General features: G+C 35.7%; 1 protein-coding gene across 1 annotated transcript in view; it reads left to right on the plus strand.

Annotated features, from left to right (window-relative positions):
- Positions 1-3,965: 3,965 nt before the first annotated feature.
- The window catches only part of LOC139151705 (dynein axonemal heavy chain 3-like), a 65,273-nt gene continuing 42,958 nt past the window's right edge, over positions 3,966-26,280 (plus strand). Inside the window, exons 1-15 of the mRNA XM_070724667.1 lie at positions 3,966-4,318; positions 5,331-5,432; positions 15,269-15,491; positions 16,513-16,675; positions 17,400-17,535; positions 18,728-18,917; positions 19,413-19,608; positions 20,092-20,217; positions 20,570-20,765; positions 21,346-21,525; positions 21,906-22,042; positions 22,472-22,756; positions 23,301-23,485; positions 23,845-24,035; positions 26,037-26,268. Coding sequence (XP_070580768.1) covers positions 4,304-4,318; positions 5,331-5,432; positions 15,269-15,491; positions 16,513-16,675; positions 17,400-17,535; positions 18,728-18,917; positions 19,413-19,608; positions 20,092-20,217; positions 20,570-20,765; positions 21,346-21,525; positions 21,906-22,042; positions 22,472-22,756; positions 23,301-23,485; positions 23,845-24,035; positions 26,037-26,268 — 2,557 coding nt within the window. The 5' untranslated portion in view covers positions 3,966-4,303. The remainder of the gene's footprint in view (positions 4,319-5,330; positions 5,433-15,268; positions 15,492-16,512; positions 16,676-17,399; positions 17,536-18,727; positions 18,918-19,412; positions 19,609-20,091; positions 20,218-20,569; positions 20,766-21,345; positions 21,526-21,905; positions 22,043-22,471; positions 22,757-23,300; positions 23,486-23,844; positions 24,036-26,036; positions 26,269-26,280) is intronic.

Genomic DNA, 26,280 nt, shown 5'->3' on the forward strand with positions numbered 1-26,280 from the left:
CTTCCTCTGAAACATGGTCTTCTTGCTCCTCAGTAGCTTCCTATAGTTTTGAAAATTGACTAGTTTGGTTTCCTGGCTTCCCTTTCTACTGCGTGGTGAAATGCAAAATATAGTGAAATTTGCATATTTGTGTTTTTAGAGCAATTGTTGCCCTTTTTTGATCAAAACATCTATTTCTCTGTAGCAGCATGTCCAAATTGATTGGATGTGTATAGATGTGGTGAAATTATTTTGTCTTTTTAGGGCAATTTATGCCATTCATGGTCAAAAAATCTGTATTCTCTGAAAGGCTTGTCCAATTTCTTTGAAATTTGCTACATAAGTCCCTTAAGATTTGTTTAAATCATGCTCTTTTTTGTGGTGGAAAAATTCTTCAGATAATTGTCATTCAGCATTTGCTACACACAAACGATTATTCATGCAGATTTATTCAGTATTTGCTATCGAGAAACTTTCAAAGTTCAACCCTTTTGTGTGTTTTTGTGTTGGGATTTGTTGGATAGATGGCATTCTACGTAGTGTATTGTTGAATGTTAAAAAATGTGTTGCTGTTGTTTTTTGAGGCTGTTTTTTGAGAAAAAAGAATTGAAAATGCCTTTTTAAAAGCAAAATAATACATAATGACTTGATATGCTGTTTTATCATTATTGACGTGTTTCTACTTGTTCACCCATTCTTGCATTCATCATTGCAATAAAATGCTGTGAAAAAAATGAACCTGATGTGGCCTGCATCTGTTTACCTTGATCTTAAAAGGCAAATACAACTTTCTGTCTTGACAACCATACCATAGTTTCAATGTTTTACCTGGTGTACCTGCTTGGTTTGTACGCAGGAAACAAGTAGAAAACAGGCTCTATAATTTTATAATTTTCAAGTGATCAGAATACAAAAGTCCTGAAAAGATAAGATAATCACAACTTCCAGTATAAGGGATACAGTCACTCTAAATGTATAAATTAAAATTAAAAATGTGCCTGGAGGATGTACTAAAAAATACAGAAAGTTGCTTCCTGTCGGTAAAATCTAAAAAAAATCAAGATTTTAAAGACTTTTGCAGATTTATTTTACGCATTTGTCTTCTTATTTATTTTTTTTTATTTTGCAAACTAGTTTGAAGATATTTTTTTTTCCTAACTTTCTGCTCTGAAAATTTTTTTCTGTTTTTGACCACCCCCCCCCAAGATCTAATGGTCCGTCCCTTACTGCGAAACAGCTGTAACATAATTATAGTACCTGATACAATCGTACATGTAATTAGCTAAAAAATTCAAACAATACAGATCAAAAGAAATGAGCATGCGCAAAGTCTCCGTCCAACATAGGTCTTGACAGACTCAGCGGGTCTTGTTAGACACAACCCTTTTGATTGTTCTACAATAACACATGTAACAATCACAACAAAATGAAAATAGAACTCGAAAAATGCAAATACTACCGTCCGCACATACAAAAGTCGATAGATCCTAGACTATACATAGTTTTGCAGTAATGAGAGAAAAGGCAAGAAGTTCTATCGGTCCTAGGCCAGTAGATAGTGTCATGAGCCTAAATGTCTTACCCATTGCGTGTTATACTGTCCTTACCGTCACGATAAACTTAACATTGTTGGATATATATATAAAAGTAAAAATAGACACATTTAGGTTTATTTTTACACTTACGGAGAATCACACAGAGGACATCATAATTTGATCCAGGCATGTGACACACAGATCATTCGATGAAACTTCTCAAGTAAGTTAATGCATGGGTGTTTGTACCCATCAAGCCCAAAAGTAAGAAAATGATCAATTATCTTAAAAACCACCAGATTTGATTGATATTTTGCCTAATTATTGGAATTATTAAATTCTTTAAAAAAATGTCTGCCTAAATCTTGACGAGTTGAGTCACGTGACCAAATTTGATATTTTCCCGCCAAAATTTACGTCTTTATTAATTTAATATTCCAACCGTAAACCGTTAAATTTTCTTGATTTTCTTTGCACTTTTGGAAACAACATCTATCATATTCTTTCAAAAATACATGGCACTCATGAAACTCTATCTATACTTCTTTCTGATATTCAAAATATTCATGTAAAACGTAAAAAATATTATATTTGTTGTTTTTTGTGAAGAAATATTATTCAAAATTCAATAATTTTGCATCTGCCACTAGTTCTAACACAAGTTCCCATCCCATTTTACATTAATTGGTCACAATATTTTAAATATTTTGATGTTTAGCGGTGGAATATTCAGTTATTTGCAATATACAATTTTGGCGGGAAAAAACAGATTATGGTCACGTGACCTGACTTAGGTAATATATTATGATAAATTTCAACTTAATCAAATGCGAAACATATTTTTGGCAATTTTCACAATTTTCTGACCAGGTCTGATTTAAAAAGTATGTTAATACTGATTTTACATGTATGTAAGCCTATGCCCATGCATTAACATACCTGAGTTTCGTTGTTTTTGTCGAAAGATAAATTCAGTCCACATACTATTTATTGTTATCAAAATGCGCTTTCTGAAAAAGAAACAATGCGTTTCAACTTAGATTTCTCATACATATCATTACCCATGATCACTTGAGTTAAAAGTTTAAAAAACGTTCGTTCCTACAAAAATCCAAGTCGAGCAGCGCCCTCATGCAAACAGAGCCTGCAAAACCACATGAAGCTAAAGTGCGAATAATGCAGACATTATCATCAAGGAACAAAGTGACACGAGATTTGGACGTAAATATTTGCCCTTTTCGTTGGCAACAATTTTTATTGAATAACCATTCAATGAACCTCACTTTAGGATTGCAACTGGATTATGGACAATAAACTGTAACAGAATATACCATGAGCTGGCATACCTAAAGTCACTCCCCGTGACACGCAAGTTCTTAATTTTGGAAACATTTTGTGGAGCGTATCAGCGAGAAAAATACAGTTTATTTGCAATTTATGCAACTTGACGTTCAGAAAATGCAATGAAGAGCTCTTAAAGGCTGTTTCCATTCACATTAAAGGTGACGTTGTCCGTGGAAAACACTCTTTTGTAGCCTATGGATTGATAAGGTAATAAAAAAATGTAAAAGTAATTAATGTAAAGAGTAATCACACATTGGTGACATCATATCAGTAAAGCTCGCAAAAATGCGATTATTAGTTTACGCGATGAGATTACAGTGATGCTAACATTAAAATTTATTCAAATATTTTAAGCAGTTTCTAATTTCATTGTTTCAGAAGCTGTAGGGCCTAACTGAGTAACAAATTAAATTAAAGAAAAGCAGAGAAGGTCTGTACGGTACTTCACCCAGTTCTTGTCGATGTGTGTCTTGTTTTTAACTATACTTCTCAGAAACCTTTTTAAAAATAGGCTTAGGCCTAGGCCTAAATAAAATCATTCGTAAGCTTTTACTTCCGGGGAAGTTTAGGCCTACAGAAATGAGGAAGATCCACATAGAATTTATTTATTTTTTTTTTTTTTTGTTATGAAAGAAGTAAATTATGGTAATTTTTCATGGACTTGTGGAATATAAATAAAGAAAGATAGAGAAGGAACATGAAAGGTTTTTAGCGTCTATTGTCCATTTAATATTATCTACATGCATGTCTTGTCACCGCATCACGGTGACGGACGTAGGAAGGGCCTAAGCTTATCGACGACACTATGAGGGGATAGGGGACGGAATAGTGGAAGGACTTTGGTTTGCAATTAGAAATAAATACATGCATGGAGCTGACCTAGGCCATAGGCGCTAGGAGTTTGCGTGTAAGGACGTAACTTTACAATGTGGACACTCCATGTCAGTGCCCATGGACCCCAGAAACGTAGAGGCATTGCTATGCATGCTGTGGACCCAGCCAGATAGCGTGTGCGTGTAACGCCCGCTGCAGCACGAAGTTGTGTAGTTTACATGGATACCCGAAAGCGAGGCTCCATGCTTTGCGTAGCAACCTACAGTACCCGGATGTCAATTTACTGAATAGGGCTCGTCGACATGTACTGCGCGAACTTCTAGAGTCAACCCAGGATTGTAGTTGAATACATTCGAATGCTATCGACTTTAGCTAAAGGAAGACTACAGGAAAGTTGTGACTTATATTTTTGAACTGCGGTTTGATCAGTCACCAGAACCAAACTCAAAAGTCACTGTTCCCGCCTCATTTTGCAGCGCTACCTGTAGAATCGGAGCAGGAATAGCCGAAGGGTACCTACCGAACTTTGACGGAGTTTGTTTTGATCTGTTTTAGAATGGATAACATTTTCCAGCTATAAAGTAATTTGATAAACCAACGAACAGGACAACATGGAAAGGGCAAGGGTGAGTATCAGACCAAATTTCAAGCAAAATGCCGCTACTTTGTCCACGGTTTTATGTCTGCCAAATTACGCACCCATGGAGGCAGCCATTACACCGGTTGCTGACCTCAGTAATGGCAGGATGGTGACTTGTGTACAAGCAGTACGCTATGATCGTTTCAACATGGTTTGCTGTAAAATGAAAAATACTGTCGCCTGGGCAGCATACTTTCATTAACCGAGTAAGGGTCAAGCTCAGCGAGGCGTTAAAATTCACCTGTGTAGTGTTTTTATTCTTCAATGGCGTCACATTTGACCAGAGAAAAAAAGGCTGCCTCAAACCATAAAAACTTTCATGGTCATGAATTTTTAATGTGTGAGCGTGAAATTGCAAAACTGTTCTGACGCCGTCACAAAAGCTCTTGCAAAAGTAGCTTTGGAGTGGATTTTAAATCATTCCTCCATCTTATTATAACAATTTGGTATTGCCAATGCCAGTTATTTTATACAGAATATACTAGTATAACGTCACAGTATTGAGTACGGCTGCAGAGAAAACACATTCTATAACTATAGTATAAATATTAAATTATTTATCACACTTATTGGAGACTACTTCAAATGAAAATCACAACCATCAAATGGCTGTGAAAAATATTTTCCTGTTATCATTGACACATTAAAAATCCAGCTTTAGCTTAAGTGACCAAACAAAGATGATTATATAGAAATTAAGTCCACATAAAATTCTGCAGATGTTCAGAAAGCATTTTCCTTTTACTGCGAACAGCCTAGAAACAAATAAGTAAGAATTCCTTGTATATGTACATTAAACAGATTTTGTAAATAAAACCTCAGTAGTGTCTTAAAAATTGAATATGGTTTACAATAATATGTGTAGTTCAAGTTTTATTGACAACTTGAACTTGCTAAAATATATATTTGGAGTATAACCTGCCATATCAGGCCAATTTTAGCATCTTAAATTTACAATATATATTGTCTGTCTTTTATGAATTTGTATGACATCACAGTTTGCGGAGACACCCATCCAGAGCTGCAGTCAGACAAGGGGTCTGCCAGGGCTTCCGCCCCTTCCAACTTCTGCTGCAGATGACCCATCTAACCTGTACCAGGTAAGTCCCTACATAGATCCTGGTCACCTTGATCTTTCAATGTTGCTCAACTTGACCACATACCAAAGGAAATATGAAGTGCAGCTCATAATGGGCCACCAAAATGTTTTCGGCACAGAAATCACATGCATTCCATATTCTGCACACTAGTAATAACATTTTGATCTACACACAGCTACAGTAGTGAGTGGATGATCAATATGTTATTATTACACTCTCACAAGGATAATTTTGCAAGTACAGTGTGAAGTTTAACTGTAGACTCTTTTTTAGGGTCTATGGTTTAACCATATAAATACCACTAAAACCCTACACATAGGGCCAACCACACCACTCTGGTAGACAATATGTAATAAAGCAACTCAGCGTTAACAACAACTATGTGAGAATAGCCTGCATTAGCAACTTAGCAAGTCTATTGAAATGTAATCGGCGCATTAACATCCATTCTTCCTGCAAGACAGTTGTAAACCTAGGATTGATCATTAGGTACCTGAATAAGCACTGGAAACTTAATTGCAAATTTTACAATAATATGCCTGTGGTAGGATCCAGTATTCAAAAGGCCTTAAAAATATATGAATCTACAAGGAAAGGAGTGACAATATTTTTCTATCATCTGATACCATTTCATAAAATGTAACATTATAAACCATTGAATATTTCACATGTAGTGCTCATGTATTTCTGTTGGAAGTAATTTGTGTGTTGGTGTCATGCAGTGTTTTTCACTGTGTGTCCACAACCTTGGCTAACCCTCATTAGGCACAGCACAAATTTCATAACCATAGGCTGAAGCCTATGCATTATTGAGAGCCAAGTAGCACAACTGACAATAGACGATAATGATGTAGTTTAATTATTTCCTGAGAGACTTGCATGAAATATTTCTCAGGATCTGTGATAATGTAGCTCATGTATGGACCAGTGTATAATCTCTTTTAAAATATTTATAGCAAGCTCCATTTTTAATTTTCTCAAGTCTTAAAGTGATTAGGATCATATTGTATTCAGTATTTGATGCATGTGCAATAAAATGCAGGAAATTTCCTAACCAAAACAAGCTAAGTTCTCATAGTTGTTTTTAAAAAGTGAAATTTATCATTTGTTATTGTCCAGCAAAATGAATTCGCAGTATTGTCAAAGTTTTCATCTCAGGGGACATTAAGCCAGTTGTTTCATCAATCTGCTTCAAACTGTTCCCCTCATAATTGCAAAATGAAATTCCATGCTTTAAGGACCGAGGCTCAAATGTTTTACTGATGATACAAAACATTCGTGTCAGATGAATTTGCACCAAAATCCTACCTGCATGCGCATTCACCACTCACTCAATTGATAGGTTGTAAACAGTAGAGCCATGCATTCGTCAAATTGTTTCTTTGCTGGGCTCAATTTTCATTTTGACATGAGCCGTGATTTTGCAATATCTCAGTCATGGCGTGTACTGCTGTATTGAACTTCAAACACTGTATCAGTATCAGTAAAATTTCAGTGTTTGCTTAGAGTCTGATTCAAAATCACTTCTTGCATGCCGCAAAGTCAAAATCTAATAAATCAAGTTTTTCTGTCGTCAAGTAACTCCAATACAGCTTTTGTTAAATTCTTGTATTGTTTTGCAGAAACTGTGTCAGGAATTCAATATAGCTAACTTAGCCAGTGTACATACCCTTATTGTCCTACACAGAGCCTACACAGTACATGTACTATTTGTATGTTAATGGTCTTTCATGCCTGTGCCAGTAGCAATATTCACAACATACTTAAGATTGGAAATATGCCTATTCATAATATCAATATTGTGCTGTGAATTTGGATCCAGGAGCATTTGGTGAGAGATGAATGCATGTATGTGATGAAGATGAAAAGAGACAAACAGTTTGTTAGTCTAATTATATCACAATCTCTTTTTAGCTTCATAAATATGTCAACTACCAAGTCACAATTTTACAAATTTTACAAATTTCAAGTAAAGTTGTGACAGTCTGGTAGTTAGAACAGTGTAGTCATTTATTTGAGGCCCCGTCCTCCTACTCTATGTTATGGTCCAACCGTACGTTCAAAGCAGTGGGAGCATTCCAACATGGTGTGATTAAATTATGACATACAACCCAGGCGACTTCTGTTTCAGTTGGTATTTGAAAGTATATGCAGACTTTAAAGAAGTAAATTTTGTTGTGATACACAGAGAGGCACATTCATAAAAGATAACTCAAAATTTACTGCTAGAGAAAACATTGGCAAAAACCACCATTAACATCAATAGTAATAAGCTGTCATACCCACAATACCTTCAAATAGTTTCTTCTCATTTGTATTATTGAGATGAGATGTGTTTATAAACGCCATGCAATTCATGTAAACTGTTAAAATAATAATCACCCTTTGTAAATGGGGATGCCAATTTCCTCCAGGAGCAGACATTATCATGTTTTCAAGTGAGGGTAGCTCTTGTTAGCGGCATCTCATGCAAAATCTAATAACCGATAAATGGTGTGTGAAATTGAATTGATGCATGCTTTTTGCAGTTATTACGATGATGAGGTTGGGAGCTGATTTGAAGAAGCATGCAATATTTTCTATTTTAATCATATTTTCAACTGCACTGACCACAGGGCTGAAAATTGATTGCTCAAAGTTTTCTCACACTTGCCATGTACGGAAATTGTGACCTGTTGCCATGACTACCAGAAGGCGATTTGTATAGAAGTGTTGTATTCGAGCCCATGCTAGGTGTTTTGTTGTGATTTGACTCCTTCATTGAAATGGAATAAATGCATCGCAGCATTCATAAGCAAAAGAGTCAATGCAATAGTCTTGACTCTTTCACAATGACTCCATCGATGTTCACAATCCCTGTATCACAAGATACTTCTGCAGAATTGTCTTGTTTAGGAATTACCAGTAAATTTTTACGGTAAAAATCATGATTTACACTAGAGCAGTGTGTTTATGTGTTTTGTCAGGGCAAGACAGTGGCCAGGTCTGTTCTGTTTTAACTCAAAACACCACTGAAGTATCACCCATTGTCATTTACATAGCAGCTCCGAGCTCTTTTGTATCTCCATTACCAGTAGTATATTGCTTTCGATGTTGTGATCAGACTCTGACAAAGGGAACTCGATAATGGTGAATGGGCCCACTGGTTTTACCTGATAAGAGTTTTTAATGTATTTCTAGACTGATTTAGCACTGCTCGGAAACAGGTAAACACATTCAATGTCAAAAAATCAACATACAAGAGTTAACATCTGAGATCAAAAGAACCAGACCTGTTGTGTGTTCTGTGATGGTACTACAATTGAAACAGACAAATTAATTTTGTTGTGAATTCAACAATTAACAAACGTCATGTATACTTGTTGTTGGCTTACAGTTAGAGCAAATTGAATTCTTGAACAAATCATACGTTTGCACATATCTAAAGGAAATGACATTTACCATAGTGAGTGAAAAATGTACCAAACTCACACTATTTATTCACAAAATACAGTCACAAGAACATCCAAATAATTTTTATAACAGCAACCTTTTTACTCTATTTTCTCCTAAGTTTATAGAATATATATCGCTGTACCCAAAACTCTTTGATAAATCATATTTCACATCAAAACATTGCCAAACTACACCACCATTACAAGCGATTCCGTTGGTACAACTACCTTCAACAAAAAACATCCCTAGAGAAAGCCTCTTTCATCAAAGACAAGGGAAAAAAAAGCTTTTAGTAATTTAGCACAAATGGATTGTGTTATGCCAGTTATGTAAATGTACCTACGGCTTTAATGTGAGTATTACTTCCATTAATGTTTTCAAAACTCAATTACTCAGTGGTTGCAAAATGAAAGATTGGATTTTTCTGTAAACAACAACCATTCTATCGTTTGTTTTACTGCATCGGAGAGACACATTTTCCCTCTATTTGATCAAAGTAGATAAATTTACACTGGACCATTGCCTAAGCTCTGGATTACTTAAACCATTAAACTATGAAGTTGCTTATGTCTTTGTTCAGTTGTCTTTGCAGAGAAAACCCAGGAGACTGCATCTACAAATATATGATGTGTGCCATTTTATGGCCAGGTTCTAAATTCTAATAATTACAATTTGAACTAATTAATTTGATTGCATGATTATGAACTTGCTGGCCATTCAGTTGATATTTTCATACAGTTTACATCCAGTCTGTCAAGAAATTGATCAATTAAATTTTGGGAGATTTTTACACACAAAGAAGAAATTATTTTGTAGACTTGAACTAAACAACTTGTATTCACAGTATAACAGAATATTATCTGAAATATTTTTTTCCTCTTAGTGTTTCCCAAAATTTTATGAAATTGAGAAATTATGTTTTCTATTGTTTTTCATACTGTTACATAGTACGCTTTGGTTGAATAGTTTTGACCTTTCAATTCAAAATGCTACGATGATATTGTTTTCTGTCAATAGACTCACTATTTGATGTGGCTTCAATCTCCAAAAGGTTAACATCGTTTCATGGCATCAGTAAATTGTGTTGAAGTGGATAGCTATATGTAAATGTCTTTCAAAGCAGTGTGCAAGCCAGTGTAAGGATTACTGAACCATATGAAAACTATATTTAGAGAGCGCTGGCTTCAGAATAATAAATTGTGACAAGCTTATACGATGTGAGTTCATTTTTGAACGTCAAAACACGCTGTCAGCAAATACTGTTCTCCTAACTACAGTACCTTCGCATTTGAACTGTACCATTTTTTGCAGGAATTTCAGCATCTTCAACCATTTCTTGCACATGACAAATCTTTATTCTGCAGTGTTTGTGAGAGTTTCTGCTGTAAATTATGAAATGTTGCCAGTCTATTAACCGTGACGGAATTACTGATGACATCGATAGATTACGCGTCAGAGGTTATCATTATTTGTCCTGTGCATGTGATATATATCAATCTCTGATGTCAGACACACTACTCTGAGAGAGGTGGTCGATAAATGTCATGGAAAGATCTACACAGAGGAAATATTTTATCCAGAAGAAGTGAACTTTTTTGTATAGATGGTACATATATCAGAACAGATGATATACTCCCATTGAATCTATGGATTTTGGTTTTTTTTCAAATGTAGGATTTTCCTAATTATCATTCCTGTACAATTCCTGTATTTAACAATTATATTTGGCAAACATTGAAGCAGCATACAGTATTTGATCAGGTAGATGAATTGTATGGTTGCTATGTAAACAGACAGTGCTGGAACCTAGTAACAAATTGTCAGGTTTGTGCAAATATATGAATTATAATGCAAGGAAAATATCATGTGTAAAGGAAATTCAAATTCTCCTCTAAACTAGGAAATTTATGAAATTTGGACATTTAAATAATTTTTTTTCAAGCTTCCTTGTACCTGTTGAAATGTAAGGCATTGAAAACAGATATCATATGGATATTAATTTTAAAATTTATTAAAAACTGACTAATAGTGTATGACAGCCATTTGTTCAGATTTATTGATACTGAAGAACCAAGTCAGAAATTTTCAGTGTAGAGGTTTTACCAGGGAACACAAAATATAATAATTTCAGCATAGCCCTCATGTTTTTCCCCTCTACAGATATAGCAAATGGGATGAAAATTAAGTGTTTAGACTAGTAATAGGATAAAAAATCAGCATGGAAAGACATATAACGTTTAATTTGAATATTATGAAGACGGTTGTACAAAATCACCAATTTTCTATAAAAAATGTGGTACTTCAATACTATTGTATCAGACTGAGATTTGAAACCTTTTAAAATTCTTTGTATAGTGGAGAGGAGTGACTGAAACAGTACATTCAGCATTGCAGCAATATTTTGAATGCAGTGATTGCTGTCAGTAATCCACCCAACCTCACTGTGCTGAAGCTGCAGATGTTTAATCACATAATCCTATTGAGGCAATAAAAGAGCCAGACATGGAAGAGAGCAATGCACTTTATAATGACTTTCAAATTCTCAGTTAATAAGATTTATCCTTAGGTTAGAGTTTTCCTGTTGCTAATCTGGCTATATATGTGTTCATATACAGTGGTGCCCTCGCTTTATTTCCAGTGACGCCTTGAACAAAGCGTATATATATAAGTCCTTAATTTAAGAAGGTAAATTATAGAAATCACAAAAAATGTATTACACCATAGACCCTCAAGAAAAACGTTTTTCTCGAGGGTCTATGATTACACTTGGTTATTCACCTGTGTGGTTGTGCAATTAATTCCTCTTCCATAGTACACAGTGTTTGTTGAACTACAGTAATACTATAGCATACTGTAGTTCAACGAACTCTCTCTCTGAAGTACAGGTAGAAAGTTAATGAAATGCCTATGTGGTTGAAGGTACATGTACCCTGAATACATCTTCACAGAGTGAAGTTATTCAAACTCATGTCGACTTTATGAACAGCTTTGATTAAATTGACAGGTGCAACTACAGTTAAATATGCCTTGAAATCATGACAGGTTAGACCGCAGCAATTGTAAAAGCATGACACCTGAATTAAAGTACGCAATCAAAAACGAACATAAAAAATGAATAAATCGTTCAGCGTTGCAGTAAAATTTTATCTCAGTAATAAATTCAATTTGCAAAGCAGCACGTACCTTGCTTTAGAATCCCAATGTCTGTATTTGGCTTGTAAATGAAATTCAGCTGCAAGGTTTGTGCAAAGGTTAGAATAACAAGAGCAGTGTGACTGCTCTTTAGCACTCCATTCAAGGTAATCTGAGAGACTTTGAGTTTAGACAAGCAATAGATCAAACCTAGAGACAGGAGAGATTATTCAAGTGGGGAGGTGGGGCACAGAATTACCCAAAATAATATCAATAGTAGATACATGTAATAATAAAATTAGATCATGTGCTAATAGGAGTGAGATTTATACAATTTTTAATACTTTCATATTTCTTGATCAATTCAACTTGGGAAAGAATGAGACAGACTAGCAATTCCATTTTACCTGTGACTGTCTGAAATAACACAATTCAGTAAATATAGTCAAGTGAAAAACTAATTGCATTCATTGGTGCAAATTCTTGGTTGTCTATGTTTTCTTAGGGAAGTCACAAAAGTCAATGCTACATTCAAAGTGCATGTACCATAGTTTACAAAAGTACTTTGCGTGTCTGGGAGCTTGTCTGTAAGAGTCTTGAGTGCGTGCACATCACTATCTGCCCAGTCACCTAGGTCTAGTGATTAGATTATGGCAGCAATTGATAAAAAAATTTAATTTCAAATTTTGCACTCGTCTTTGTCGAAAGACAAATACCACAATCAAGTTCACACAAAACAGGAAAGTTAACTGTATTAATTAAATGTTTAAACAGGATTACAAATAGATACACAGTGGTATCAATATTAGGTCAAGGTTTGAAATAAATTGAACCACAGAAATATAGAGTCAACATTTCCTTCAGGACATGGCTGATTTTGTATGGCTAATGGTTTGATGGATGTGTTCAGTAATTAACTTATGATTGAGCACCGGTTACTTGGAGTCCGGTTCAGAATATTCTTTCAACAATTACTTGCTCTTTATTTTTTTCAGGTGCTTGTCTCTTTTTTCTTTTTCTCTTTCCACAGCTAGTTTAACAAATGCACTAAAACTGTTATTTGCACATTTGTAAAGATAAATTTTCACTTGACTATATTGTCATCAGGACCAGGCTGAGTAGTACTGCAACCTTTCAGTCCTGAATTGCTTGTAAAATACTCAAATCACATCTACATATCAGGTGTTGTTATGCCTTGAAAGGTCAAAACAGCTGGCAACAGAAATTAATTAAAACATGGAATAACAGCACCACACATGTATATTAGCACTGCCGTGGCAAACTCCCTCTTTGAAATTCTAGAAGAAGATTTTGTGTGCGTTTTGTTCAAATACAATTTTCCAATACTTCAATAAAGAATTGAGTGAACAATCTAGATGCGTTCTTACAAATATTAAAAATGATATTCAGACATCGACATATACATCTACATTTTGCATGATACAATGTGAGAAATGCTTGTATGTAGCTTCTGGCTGATTTACATTCAGTAGCACATTTTGAGTGAGACTCTCAAAATACCTTGAGATTCTGTTGAAAGAGCTTACACTGCCGTGCCTTTGGCTGTCTGACATATTGCACAGACACCGTACGTACACAATATCACGATTTCCATTCAATGACGAAAACCTAATTGCTCTCATGAATATTTCATCACATTGATCCACAATCCGTCAAATTGAGCTGAAAGTATGGCTGCATGCATTACGGTGTCTGGGACGGAAGTGATAAATAAACATTAGGGTTTATAATAGTCTGATCCTGAAACTTACATGAAAATTTCAAACATCGTAATGAACTACAGTAATACTGTACATAGATATATTAATTGCACTTAATTTTCTTTGTGCTGCGACATCAGAATGATGAAAAATTTACAAGTAACATAACATGGGGTGCTCCTCCTTACAGTTGACGGCAGAACATTGTATTTTCTTGTTGTTAATACATGAATATATGTATTTTGAAATTTGAAATAGAATGCATGTTTTTTCAATGGTGTGGTGTCAAATTTCAAGCATCCAATTAATGCATGTATAATGGTGTTGACAGATCTGGCCATGGTTCACATCCGTGAATCGATAGGTTAGGTACTTTATAGGGCAATTTTAAGATAGTTTAGCATAGCAGTATGGTGCACTGACATCATCAAATGAGACGTTTACACCCTGGATGTGTCTGACTCTTTGATTTTGTTGCTGAGGAGAGGTGTACAGTAATTGTATCCGAATTAAGTGAAGGCCTTGTGTGTGAGATTTATGGAGCCCACTGTGACTGAAGCCAAACAAGGGACCCTTGTAATAAATTGACAAAGCATTTCTCTGCCCAATCAATAAGCACAAAGCATAACAATTGTGTGCAAAACTGATCAATTCTGCTGTAAGCAATTGCAGTTGAAATCCAGTTTTATTTACAGCTGTTTGTGAGCAAAGAAAGGACAGCGTGACATTGGTCTTATGTGATTAAAAGTTAACTATCAACACTTCATTTAACGAGGGAGTGAAAAGCTGCTATGTCATCATTACTAAATCTTATTGTTTATCAGCTTCATTAAAGTGTACTTTAAAAAAGATTTTATTAAGGTTTCGCTCACAGATACGTAATCAGATTCTTCAAAATACTAATTTCTGCGGCAAAGACTATTGTCCAGTGTTGTTTTATCATTTGTTTCTTTACCGTGCATGAACAATGAATCAGGAATTTTATGAAGGATAAGAAGTAAGATTAAAAACCAGCTTTTGAAAAGAGTAAATGACTTCAAAGATCTAGTAATTTCTTGTTCCAAAATTTGCATTTTGATCAGGATGTCTGTAATTCCTTCAGAGTGAAAGACCATATTATTGCAGAATTTTGCTCTTTAAAAAGTAATATTTTGTAAAATAATAACCCATATGTCCAGTTGTACATGTATGCTGATCCTTTGAGGATCCGTGGAGATGGTACATATCAAAACAGGAAAAAATAGAAGAAATAAACTTCAAACTGTCTCATTAGTGGTATGCTGTTGCTTAGATCCTGGGGTTAATGCGATGGCTGGGCTTGGCCAACCAGTAACTGCTGTCAAGAAAAGCCAAGCAATTATGGGCCATTCTATTGAGGACTGATATCCAATTTTCTATAAAGTTTTGAAAAAAAAAATAGCACCAGACTTTTGTGTGTTTACATCATTTTCAACAAGTGCTGTTTATTCCATACTATTCAGATTACCGTTAGAAGTCTCTAAACTATCTGAATTCTCTATTTTTTTGTTTTTTTCTTTCAATGAACAGATTGTTCTCAGAAACAGTGAACACCCACCTATTATGAAAGGGACATCATGGACCCTTGCAGCACCATTCAAAGAACAGAAGTATCATCGCACACCAAGTGAATCCATTGCCAATAACTACACGCCAACTGCAAGCGATCTTAAAATCAAAAGTCTGCCAAAGAGCAGTTTGTTTGGTAGGTCCCATACACAGCCTGCCATCACAAGGAAGAGAGCCCACTCACGTATCCTTTTGTTGAAAAAAATTGTGAAAGTTTATATTTCTCAGCGTTTTATTTGTTTTGTATCGTTTCACTTTATTCTATCTATCATTTTGTTTTCTTACACGTAGCTAGTAATTTTAAACTCTTAAATCCTCGATGTTGCATGAACATCAAAATGACTTTATTCAGCTCAAGTTGAAAATGTTGATGCAACTAAGTGGCCTTCTTCATGTCTCCCAAGCTCAATCAAGAAAATCATGGCAGCAGAACGAGACATAATAAAAATTCCAATAGCAACCTGTTGCTAAGACAGTCTCACAGAAAAACATTGGCATGTTGTGCATGCAATATACCAACCATTATAGCACCCTTTTATGGGCCCAGAAGTTTGCAATAAGTGGGAGAAAGTGATTAATGGCAGATTTTCAATGACACTTTTACATGTGAATGGATCAACGTTTTCAGACTATTTGCTCAAATAGGATATTATATTCAAAATGTGTAATATCCCATCATCGCAAGATGCTATAAACGAGAAGGTTGATTTCCTCTGGGAAGAGGTTGTTAAATTCTTTAATTTCCCTCTGACTGGAATTGTAAAATTTGAAATAAGACGTGAATTATGAAAGATGTTTGGCTACGTTTCAATGTCTCAATGCCAGTTACAAAAGAGTGTATTTCACTCATTGTCTGAATTGCTTGAGCGGCAGATTATAGTACTTTTATATGAGATGTCAATGACATCAGACTTTCTCAATTCCACTTGACCTTCTTTTAATTAAAAGAAAATTATCAAATACATTGTTCATGAGTGTCAAATGATATGCAGTCTATTTTTATTTCCACACCGCCTAAGTTATAGGGTTAGGGGATGAGGCTTGTAAATCTTTAGATAAATAAAAAAATATCTCAATATGGGATTATATTATAGGTATGACATATTATATGTATGAGTTCATTCTCTTCAGTAGACTTTACCAATGTCTGATGTCTTTCAGTGTTCCTATCTGCATAACTCTTCCTTGACTGCACACTCACACAGCTACCAGAATTTCTCCCCGGTCACCTCCACCAGCAAAACTCTCACCCCGCAATGGCGTCAACGGCACGTACAATGGCGCCCTCGTGGCAAATGGTGTGTCACCACCAAAGCTGCCAGGCATGGGTCACAAAGCAAAGACATTTATGGGCAGGACAAAACCGACGTAAGTACCAGTACTTGTAGACGCAGGAAGTATTTCGTAATTCATGCGTCAAACCTAAATTAAAGGGTCCGTGGCTGTTAGTTTTACAGTAGCTTTTGATGATTTTCTCGCTATTTTTTTTCCAATGTCAACTGCACTTTCTTGTTTTACTCTTCAAAGCATTATGACACAGTGACAGTTGGTGTGACAGACAGTGATGAGCTCATCAACTCAGCCTGTACAGGTACATGTGTAGACTGCTTTGTTATTGTTGACGAGTGAATTCGGGTCCAGTGTAGTATTCAAATGTAAACAATAACACTGCAGTTTTACACATATAGCTTTACAGATGCTGTGTTGACAACTAAATAGTTGGTGTTTCAACATGCATGGAAAAATAAAACTAGAACTGCAAATGAACATAGAAAACAAAAATAGTAAAAAAACATCAACTACTACTTGCCTGATAAAGGTCTCAGTGATGGAAACAGTCTTGGCACTAGACATTAAAGAATAACACTGTGAATTTTCACAGTGGTCATAAAGGAAACTTGTGGTACCGTGCTCAGCTCTTTCATCAACATTTTGGATGCAACCCATCATTTATGGTCGTATGATTTGACTCAAAATCAATGTGTGTATCACCCAACATTCCCATCTGTCAGTGGAACTAAACCTGACTTAATAAATGAACGTACACCCATTATTAAACAAATATACTGTGTCGCTACCTTTGGTTGTGCAGGGTTGAAGACACAAGTTGGAGAGTAGAGTTACCTCCAAGCCGTCCCATGACTCCAGTAGAACAGATGGATATAATCCTGGATCAGGAAAGGAAAGAAGAAGAAAAACTAGGAGATCCATCAGAGAGAGACCTGGGTGTAAGTCATTTTGATTGTGTGTTCCCAAGGGTCTTGTAAGGCTATAAATGTGTTGTTGTTTGCATGATTTGCAGAGAGATATTTGTTACTCATTATATGGGCAAACTGGATTTTACATATTGATGTGCATGTTTTCAATCCTTGCCAATGTCATGGAGCTTGTGAATAATGAAATCATGCTCAAAGTACCAGATGTCCCCACTCAGTGTTTTTTGCACTAGTGTGCCACAAGGTTTATGTATGCATGGTTTGCATGGACACCAGTAGGTGTAAGTCTTGGATGATTTTGAACAATATTGGTGAGACTTTGCAAGTTTTCAGTGATTTTTTCACACCATTGGCAAGTGAGTCTGCTTGTGGTGAAAGTGCACTGGTTTAGATTTGTACTCGTAAGAGTGCATGGTAGAGTGATATGAAATGCAACATACGGTGTTTTAAAGTTGTTGGTAGTCAACTATGAGTGGAGGTCTGTATAATTTTCTTCTTAAATACATGTACACTAATGTATCGTCTGTACTGGGAATTTTATCTTGGCCATCTGATGGGAATAATCAACCAAACTTCAGTAATGAGGTATTTCTTGATCAAACTTTCTGAACATTGAAAAACAGTGAACACCCCATCTACTTCATCCTTCAAATACAGATAATTCTTGCATGTATCCATAAAGTTTTCTCATATGAGTTCCCAGTCTGAACCTGCCCTCCAACTATGGCATGCCTGTGTCAGTTTCTTCAAGACTGTTAGAAACAAGAATCGACAGTATTAATAGAATCCACAGGATATGCCATGGGTGATAAACATGACTGTGTAAACTGCACTGGTATTTATCAGAATCTTTATGCTCTTTTTATCTCTTGTGTCCTGGTTACAATGTATTATGTATGTGTGTTTGTGTGTGTGTATGTGACAATTTTTTTTGCTTTTCACTGAAATTTTTCAGACAAATAGCAACGATGTGTCACAGTATCTAGAGGATTTAAAAATAATGTACTGTGATACCCATTTTGTTCCCATTACCAGGTGTGCATGCCCAGAAAAGTCATCAAGTATTGAAATTGTGCCAGAATTTATTTTGAAAATTTACTTTATTTATTTTGAAAGTTTGTTCTGAGAATTTTTATTTTGAAATGGTAAACGACCACAGTAGTTTACACCTAAAACTTGCTATTTTTTTCCACTCTCTGAACAGCGTTACCATTACTACATCACAAAGGGAGTCAATGACGGCATGCTGGCTCCACAACCCATTGAAATGATGGGAAATATACTGTGTAGACTGTCCAAGAAAATCAAAGAAGACCCAGAGCTGGACAGAATGCAGAAAGACTTGATTTGTGAAGTTGACGATGACTATGATTTCAGTCTGCGGAAATCAATAGGTATATTTGTGTATGCATTCATAATACTGATTTCTTAATGTCAATCTCACCATAATCTATCATGCCACTTTTTCCACTTGATTATTACAGAATGCTTCTAAATTTTACAACCAAGCATGCTGCTTAGGCCTTTTCATTGTTTTGTCATATGATAGCATTATTGATGTGTTGAAAAGGATACACAAAATTGAGAAAGCGCACTTTGTATTAAATGTCTGTGATGTTTACAATATTGTTATCTTCATTTCCTATATGTTTTGGTTCAGCAAACCCACTGAAAAAAATTTGGTCATACATTAATTTGTCACTGTCTACTTGTCACTAATTCATTGTGCCAGTAAAATTATTCTTTCTCAAAATTTGCACCCCAGTGGAAACTTTGCATAATACAGGTACAATAATACAATAACAAATATTTTCAAAACTTTTGTCAAATGTCATTTGAACTTCTCATCTCCAAAAATAGTGACGAACACTTTTTTCCGTTCTTTGCAGTTGACTATATCCTGAAAGATCCTGAGGAAAAGAGAAGATTACACATCGACTGGATACCAAGGTCGTTTCCATGGAGGACCATTCGGGCGCCAGTTCCCTGGCATCAAAGTTACAGTGAGCACAAACAAACCAATGAAGCACACCTTTTCATTACAAATCCCATAATGTTGGAGTTACAGAATCTCTGGTATGACAGGTGAGTAATGGGGCATTTGGGATGGAACTTAATTTACTGAAAGCCAAAGTATTGATTTTTGGCAGCGCAAAATGTGAAGTGAGCCATCCAACTTGTAGATATGTGCAGTTTTATATAGGTACCAGTGTGTTTTTGAATAGCTTTACTATGTAGCACTGTAGTTACTTGTTTGCCCAAAAGTTAAGAAATATGGACAACAAGGTTAATGAAAGCTGAATTCAAGGTTGTAAAAAATTGCTGTTCCCGTAGAATTACTGAATTTTAAGTGGAAAAAAATACTTGATTTTTGGGCCAAAAACACTGACTTTAGGTAAAGAGTTATGAGCTTTTGGTTCAAATAAAAGTCCAAAGTTATTAACTAAGTCATCAATTCATGAGTTGTCAGGGACTGAATAGGATTTTTTCCAGTTTACTGACCCTTCATGTAACATTTCCTACCCAAAGTGGTACAAGTATTAAACTGAAAACCTTTCGTTTTCACAGTTTTGGAAGTCTGAGGTTTGTGCGGCTTGAAGATCTGATGGCAGCTGAGCTGCCTCTGTTACCTGCAGAATTTGAAGAGCTTGTGAAAAAACACTGCAAAGAAGCCCATGAAATACTCCGAACCAGGTGACTATGCATGTAGTGTGTGAAAGGTTATGTCTGATTTGCACTGATGCTGAGCTACCTTAAGATCAATCTTCAAGACACTTCATTTCACTGCATACCACTGAAAATTATTTTTGACATCAGGCTATTGTGAAAGTTGATGTTTACCCCTAACAAGAAGAAAATTATGACCAAAATTTTAAAATTTGTTCATTTTGTAAAATTTTAATATTAATTATCATTTAATGTACATATATAAGAGTAAAATTTTATGATGATTTGGTCATGTGTAAGTGATTTTTCCAAAAATGTGCAACTCTCTAGTTTCAGTACATAGAGCATTACTTCATAATTTTCTGTATGAAACTTACAGATGGATTCCGACCTGTGCACAGTTGTTCCTGGCCAAGAAGGAGCTATGGGCACACCTAGTACCAGTGATAGAGACAGACTCTACAATCAGAGTTCAAGAATTCTTTGCCTGTGTGGCTGCTTTGATGTCCATCCAGCTGAGAGGAATGGTCATCAACTCACTGGCAGACTTCTTGACATTCTTCCAGATCCACAAGGTTTGTAGAGATGTTCCTGAAAATCCTCTTTCCCCTGACATGGACAGTGGTAACCCCAACTTAAATCTAACCATTACCATGATTATTATGGCCAGCATGTCCAGAAAAATCACACTGTATTGTGATCAAAAACATAAATGAGACAAAATGACAACGTATTCTCATATGCAAGCTGTTTGTATTTTAAAGTTTCAAGTGTATATGCACCTGCTCACAGCAAGTGTGTTCAATTTAGTTGTTGAGAAGGAATGGTTGAATAAGGTAACTGTCTGTCAGCTAATTTTTAGCAAGTTTATATATTTCACATGATACTGTTTGATTATTAAAAGCAGGACACAAATGAATGCCCTTGCAGGAATCTCATAGCTAGCACTCTGCATCCCTCTCGCATGCAGCTCAAACACTGCTATCCACACCACCATCTCTATCATGACAGACAGTATGCCAGTTTTAATAAGCAAACACAATGCATTCACTGTTTCATGCATCAAACTATTATTTCCCAAAATTCAAACTTTGATTTCACTGAAATGTCCATACTGATTCTCACATTTACGTGACATTGCTATTGAATCTTTAGGAGGGCAATGACTTTGGGGATGAGTATGATGAGCTCCAGTACAACATGGCTCAGGTGATGATCATCAAACTCAAAGTGGAGGAACCCAAGATTGTCTTTGAGCCGGCGTTCCGGGAGTGCAGGGACATCATCCTGCGCTGTTTCTCACAGATCATCAACAGTGCTGAGGGTCTTCCAAGAGTGAGTATTTATAGCATGTTAACATTTTCTGATCAGTGGTGGAATTGTAAAATTGTAATATAGTCACATAGACATGCATTTCATGATAACTTGCCAGGGTCACATAAATGAGGTTGATATATGATATGATCATAACTTTGGAAATCACTTATGATTTTGAATGTATGAGAATAAATATCAACAAGGGTTCGATCCTGAAGATTTACCCTTTATAATATTCCACCAGACATCTTCTGAAAATGGAGGCATTCTTCATAGTTTGGACTTCTAGAAAGATTTCAACTTCCAAAAAAGATTTCCATTCTCATGTAGCAATAGTGCGATGTCTTTCTGATGAGTGTAAAACATGAACTGTAATTTGTCAATGATTACTCTTACAGGTGGAGTGTGATATTTTCCCAGACATGAGGGGTCAGAGATTACTCCTCAGGGCAGTGAAAATTGAGGAGCAGCTGGTGACAAACTTTATTGACCAAGCTATGGAGATATTCAAATTGAACACAGTAGGACCAACCAGGTAAGGGTCATTTTATCCAAAGTCATTTCTCGTTGTATTTGTAATGAAAATTAGAAACCATGAAAAGATATCAGGATTTCATGAAACTCTTTGGCCTACCACTTGTGAGGGTTTATATTTGAAGCTGTAGGAGTAAGTTTTCACCAGGCTTAGTTTTGTGAAAATCTAGAATTTTATTTTTTTCCCATAGAAATAACACAGGGCTGGTGGCCACTTTGCATTTTGAATACTGGTAAATATTGGGTAATATATTGGGTAATGTGTTTCTCTAATACCAAAATTTGGGCAGTGATCCCCAATTTTGACTGTTGATTTTGAAAGAGATTGGTTGACCAGTTAGTTTGCTGGAGGAAAACTTGAGCAAAAGTTTCAATTTTCAAAGCGTAAACTACCTTTAATATAATAAACTTTTCATGATTATTTTGGTAGATACCTGAACACATACAAAAAGTACCATGATTTACTGAACAACAAGGCAGAGCAGGATGTGACAGCATTCCTCAAAGAGATGCATTCCTTGCAAGCATTCCGGAAGAAGATTGACGGATACCATGCCTTGAAGGAAGAGATTGCACTTCTCCGAATCACTGTGCCACTCAGCATGTTCTGCTTAGACTGTGTGGCACTCAATGCTGACCTATGTGCCAGGGCACAGAAACTCAAAGACAGATTGGTCGCATTTGAAGTGGAAGAAAACAGAAAACTGAACAAAGAGTAAGATATTTAAAATTAATGTGGACAGTCTTTTTACTTGTATTATATGTAACTTTCAATGTATTGAGGATAATCATTCTCACTGCTCAGAGCTGGCAACCTGCAAGCAATGCTTGTATCTGCATAAACTGCTCTGAAATCATTTTTCTATACAGTACACTTCTCTAGAAACTCCAATCTTTTTCCATTAGACACTGAAGGAATTTGGCTCTATGTCATAAGGGATGGACCATTAGAACTTGCAAAAAAATGAAAGCTTTTTGAAATATTAAAAAAATTTGCAAGCTCCAATCCTGACCATCCCAACATCAAGATTTAATGGTCCATCCCTAAGCAAAGTGAAGTTTTGTTTGTTTGTTTGTTTGTTTGTTTGTTTTTTCAACTTGACTTACATTGTTCAAAACCAGATAATTTTAGTATAATATCTGTTTGTCACACCGAGGATCATGTGTCACCGTAACATCTAAAAATTTCGCATGACATGGCTGTGCAACCACTGTTGATTAGAAATCTTGAACATTCTTGTTTTTTCTTTCCACCACAGCATTTGTCGCCGATATGATGAAATTTCAGACAGAGTCAGTGAAAGCCCAGAAACTACAGAAGAGTTGGTGAATCTGATTGACTACCTGAAACAAGCACAGGATGTGCTGGTCTACAAACTCAAAGATGAAATTGATGAGGCAGCCAGCAGACTTGATTTCCTCCTGGACTATGCCAACCTTCCTTGTAAGAACACATTGCTGTGTTTATGCTGTTTGCAAGATAGTTATAAATATTTCAATACTTGATCACTTATTCTTTAGAATAGATTTTTATTGCCACTTCTGTGTTTGTCTGCCAATTATTAAAATTAAGCTTTGATTAAATGGACATAGTAAATTCGATAAGCTGTAAGAAAAATTGGCAAACAAAAAGAATGAAAATATTGTCAAAAGTTTTATTCTGTTATGATCCCTTTAAAAATGGCAAAATCATTACCAGAAAACTGTCATAGTTCTTACAAATTGTGCTCCAGTCCTTGAGGAAATAAATTCTCAGGTGAATTTCTTTTGTGATGGCAATATCACTGTGTTTTCTTTTTACAGTTGAGGACATAAAGTTGAACAGTACAGTGTTCCATTGGCCTGATCACATCCAGACTGTCTTTGAGCTGTCCAAGAATCGCTTCACAAACAGACGGGAGTCCGCAGAGGATGAAGTGCGCAAGAAAGTGGAGAACTTTGAGGCCAAGCTCAATGATTACAGCAAAGAAGTGGATTCTTTCAGAAAGAAAGAGGTATGTATCATTGAATGTCGCGTCCTTCTCTGGATTTTGTTGAGTCATCCTCTACATGTAAACAAGTTGAACGGTACTGGGTGTCCATAAACCATGATGTGGATGATGTGGGCTGTGGCATCTTGTACATACATCTCATCATCTCTGGAATGAGTTTGCAAATTTTGATGATTGGAAGTACATGTACTCTTGCCATTGCTGAGTGAATCAGTAGCGAAATGTTGTACTGTGAAAGTAAATAAATTGATAAGTCGTGAAACGTACAGTAAAGCAGAAAGAGAAATGGGTTCAAACCACAGGCACAACCTGAACCTTCCACAAATGTAGTTCTCAATACAATTTACATACATTTTAAAACATTCCATGTTGTTAATGAGAAACTTCGTAGGTTGCAACTACACTACTTCCAGAGATTTTTGCAGCATTAGGTTTTTTCACCCAGAAAGAGTATCAATGCACTCAATGAAGATATGACATATATGACAATCACATTGTCATGTAATTCTGCGTTCTTAGAGGAATTATTGATGGGAAGATCATGTATCCTAAATGAAATTTGCTATTTTATCTTGTATGTTTAACTTTTCCTTCAAATATAATCCATGAAATCTTACAGGCTATTATTATGGCTGTGGAAGTGATAATTGTTTTGTGGGTCCATCTCAATACATCCCCACATTTTTTCATGTTGATATCTATGTCTATAATATTCATGTTGATATTATTTTTTCCTAAAAAAAAATCATGATGTCATTCATGTGCATCTGATAGCCAAGAGTAAGTAAAGAGTTTGTGTCAACTAGAGTTTTGTTTCCAAAAAATTACCTTCTCCAAGTGGATTTGTAACAACAGCACTTTGTTTTGCAAGTTTGTTTCTACACTTATATTCCAAGTCACAATCTTTTATCTTTCAAAACTACATGTACGTCTTGTACCACAGTTTGTCTCTTACTCCTAAAGTAGATGTCTTATCTGCTTCTTGATGCCTTTATTTCTTATTTCTATAATGACCACTTTTTCTCATCGTTCTAGTGAGAGTAGGGGTTCATTGCAAGTACGTTGAATGGAGGGAAGATTGCACACATTCTGTTCACAGTGCAAATGCACCGTTTACTTTTCGATTGCTTTTTGATTTTGTGTGGTGTGGAGTGCATATTTTATGTTATTTTGGTTTCACACAAACCTACTGTATGTGGTTTGTGAATTCATAAAATTATACATTTTTGTATACGTCAGTGTTCCTAGATCCTCAATAGTGCAAACCATCTTCAGTTCGTTCATGTAATCCAAATTGACAGAGATTATAATAAATGGGTTCTTCTGATGAATCTAGTGGTGTAGTAAGGTTAAATCTGGAGGGAACAGCAATAGTTAGTGACCACAAGCACGACATTGCTTGCCACAAACTGTGATTCTAGCTCTCACAGTTGTTGTGAATCTAGATTTACTCGTAATAATTCGATCCAAAATATGGACTACTAAAATTTTGCTTGAGCCAAAACCCGTACAAGTATGTCATACTGTATATTATGCAACAAAACATAGTATTCTTTGCAATAAGGATCTAATTTTTCTGAAAGTGACCCAAAACAGATTCTTGAACATTTTGCGTCATCATGTTTTAACTTTTGCTCCCCTTACTCATCATATAGAAAAAGAATAAAAAATGACAAAATTTCTTGCGTCAAAGAAATTACCGTAATGCCATAGGTGACCAAAGACACAACAACAGCCTAAATCCCAGAACGCAAGGGTTATATAACAAATGATGTGGGAAGTATGGTTAAATTGGTATAAGAAATTCCTCTGTAGGATAGAAAGGCATTAAGAAATGGTGGAAAAGCCAAGTGTGATATTTTTTACCACACCTTATGAAAGTGACAAGTTTTTGAAATTCCTTACTGTTCAGACATCGATACACAATATAGAAAGTCAAGCAAGCTTCAAAAAAGCTTTTGTACACAGTGTGTGAAAATGATGTCTTTGATATTCATTACCCAGATAATGAGCATGGATGAGATGAAATCCAATGTGGAGCAGCTGAACAATTTACAGAAGAAACTTGAAGACGCTCGGGATGAGCTGGAAGCCATCAACAAGGAGGAGGAACTACTGGAATGGGAACCGACCCAGTTCCCTATCCTGCAGTCCATGTTCCAGCTGAAACTACCCTATGATCAACTCTGGAATACTGCATTGAAATTCCACACCAGCTATGAAGTTTGGATGAATGGTATGGGATTAT

The sequence above is a fragment of the Ptychodera flava genome, chromosome 15 (genome assembly GCF_041260155.1).
Source record: "Ptychodera flava strain L36383 chromosome 15, AS_Pfla_20210202, whole genome shotgun sequence".
NCBI lineage: Eukaryota > Metazoa > Hemichordata > Enteropneusta > Ptychoderidae > Ptychodera > Ptychodera flava.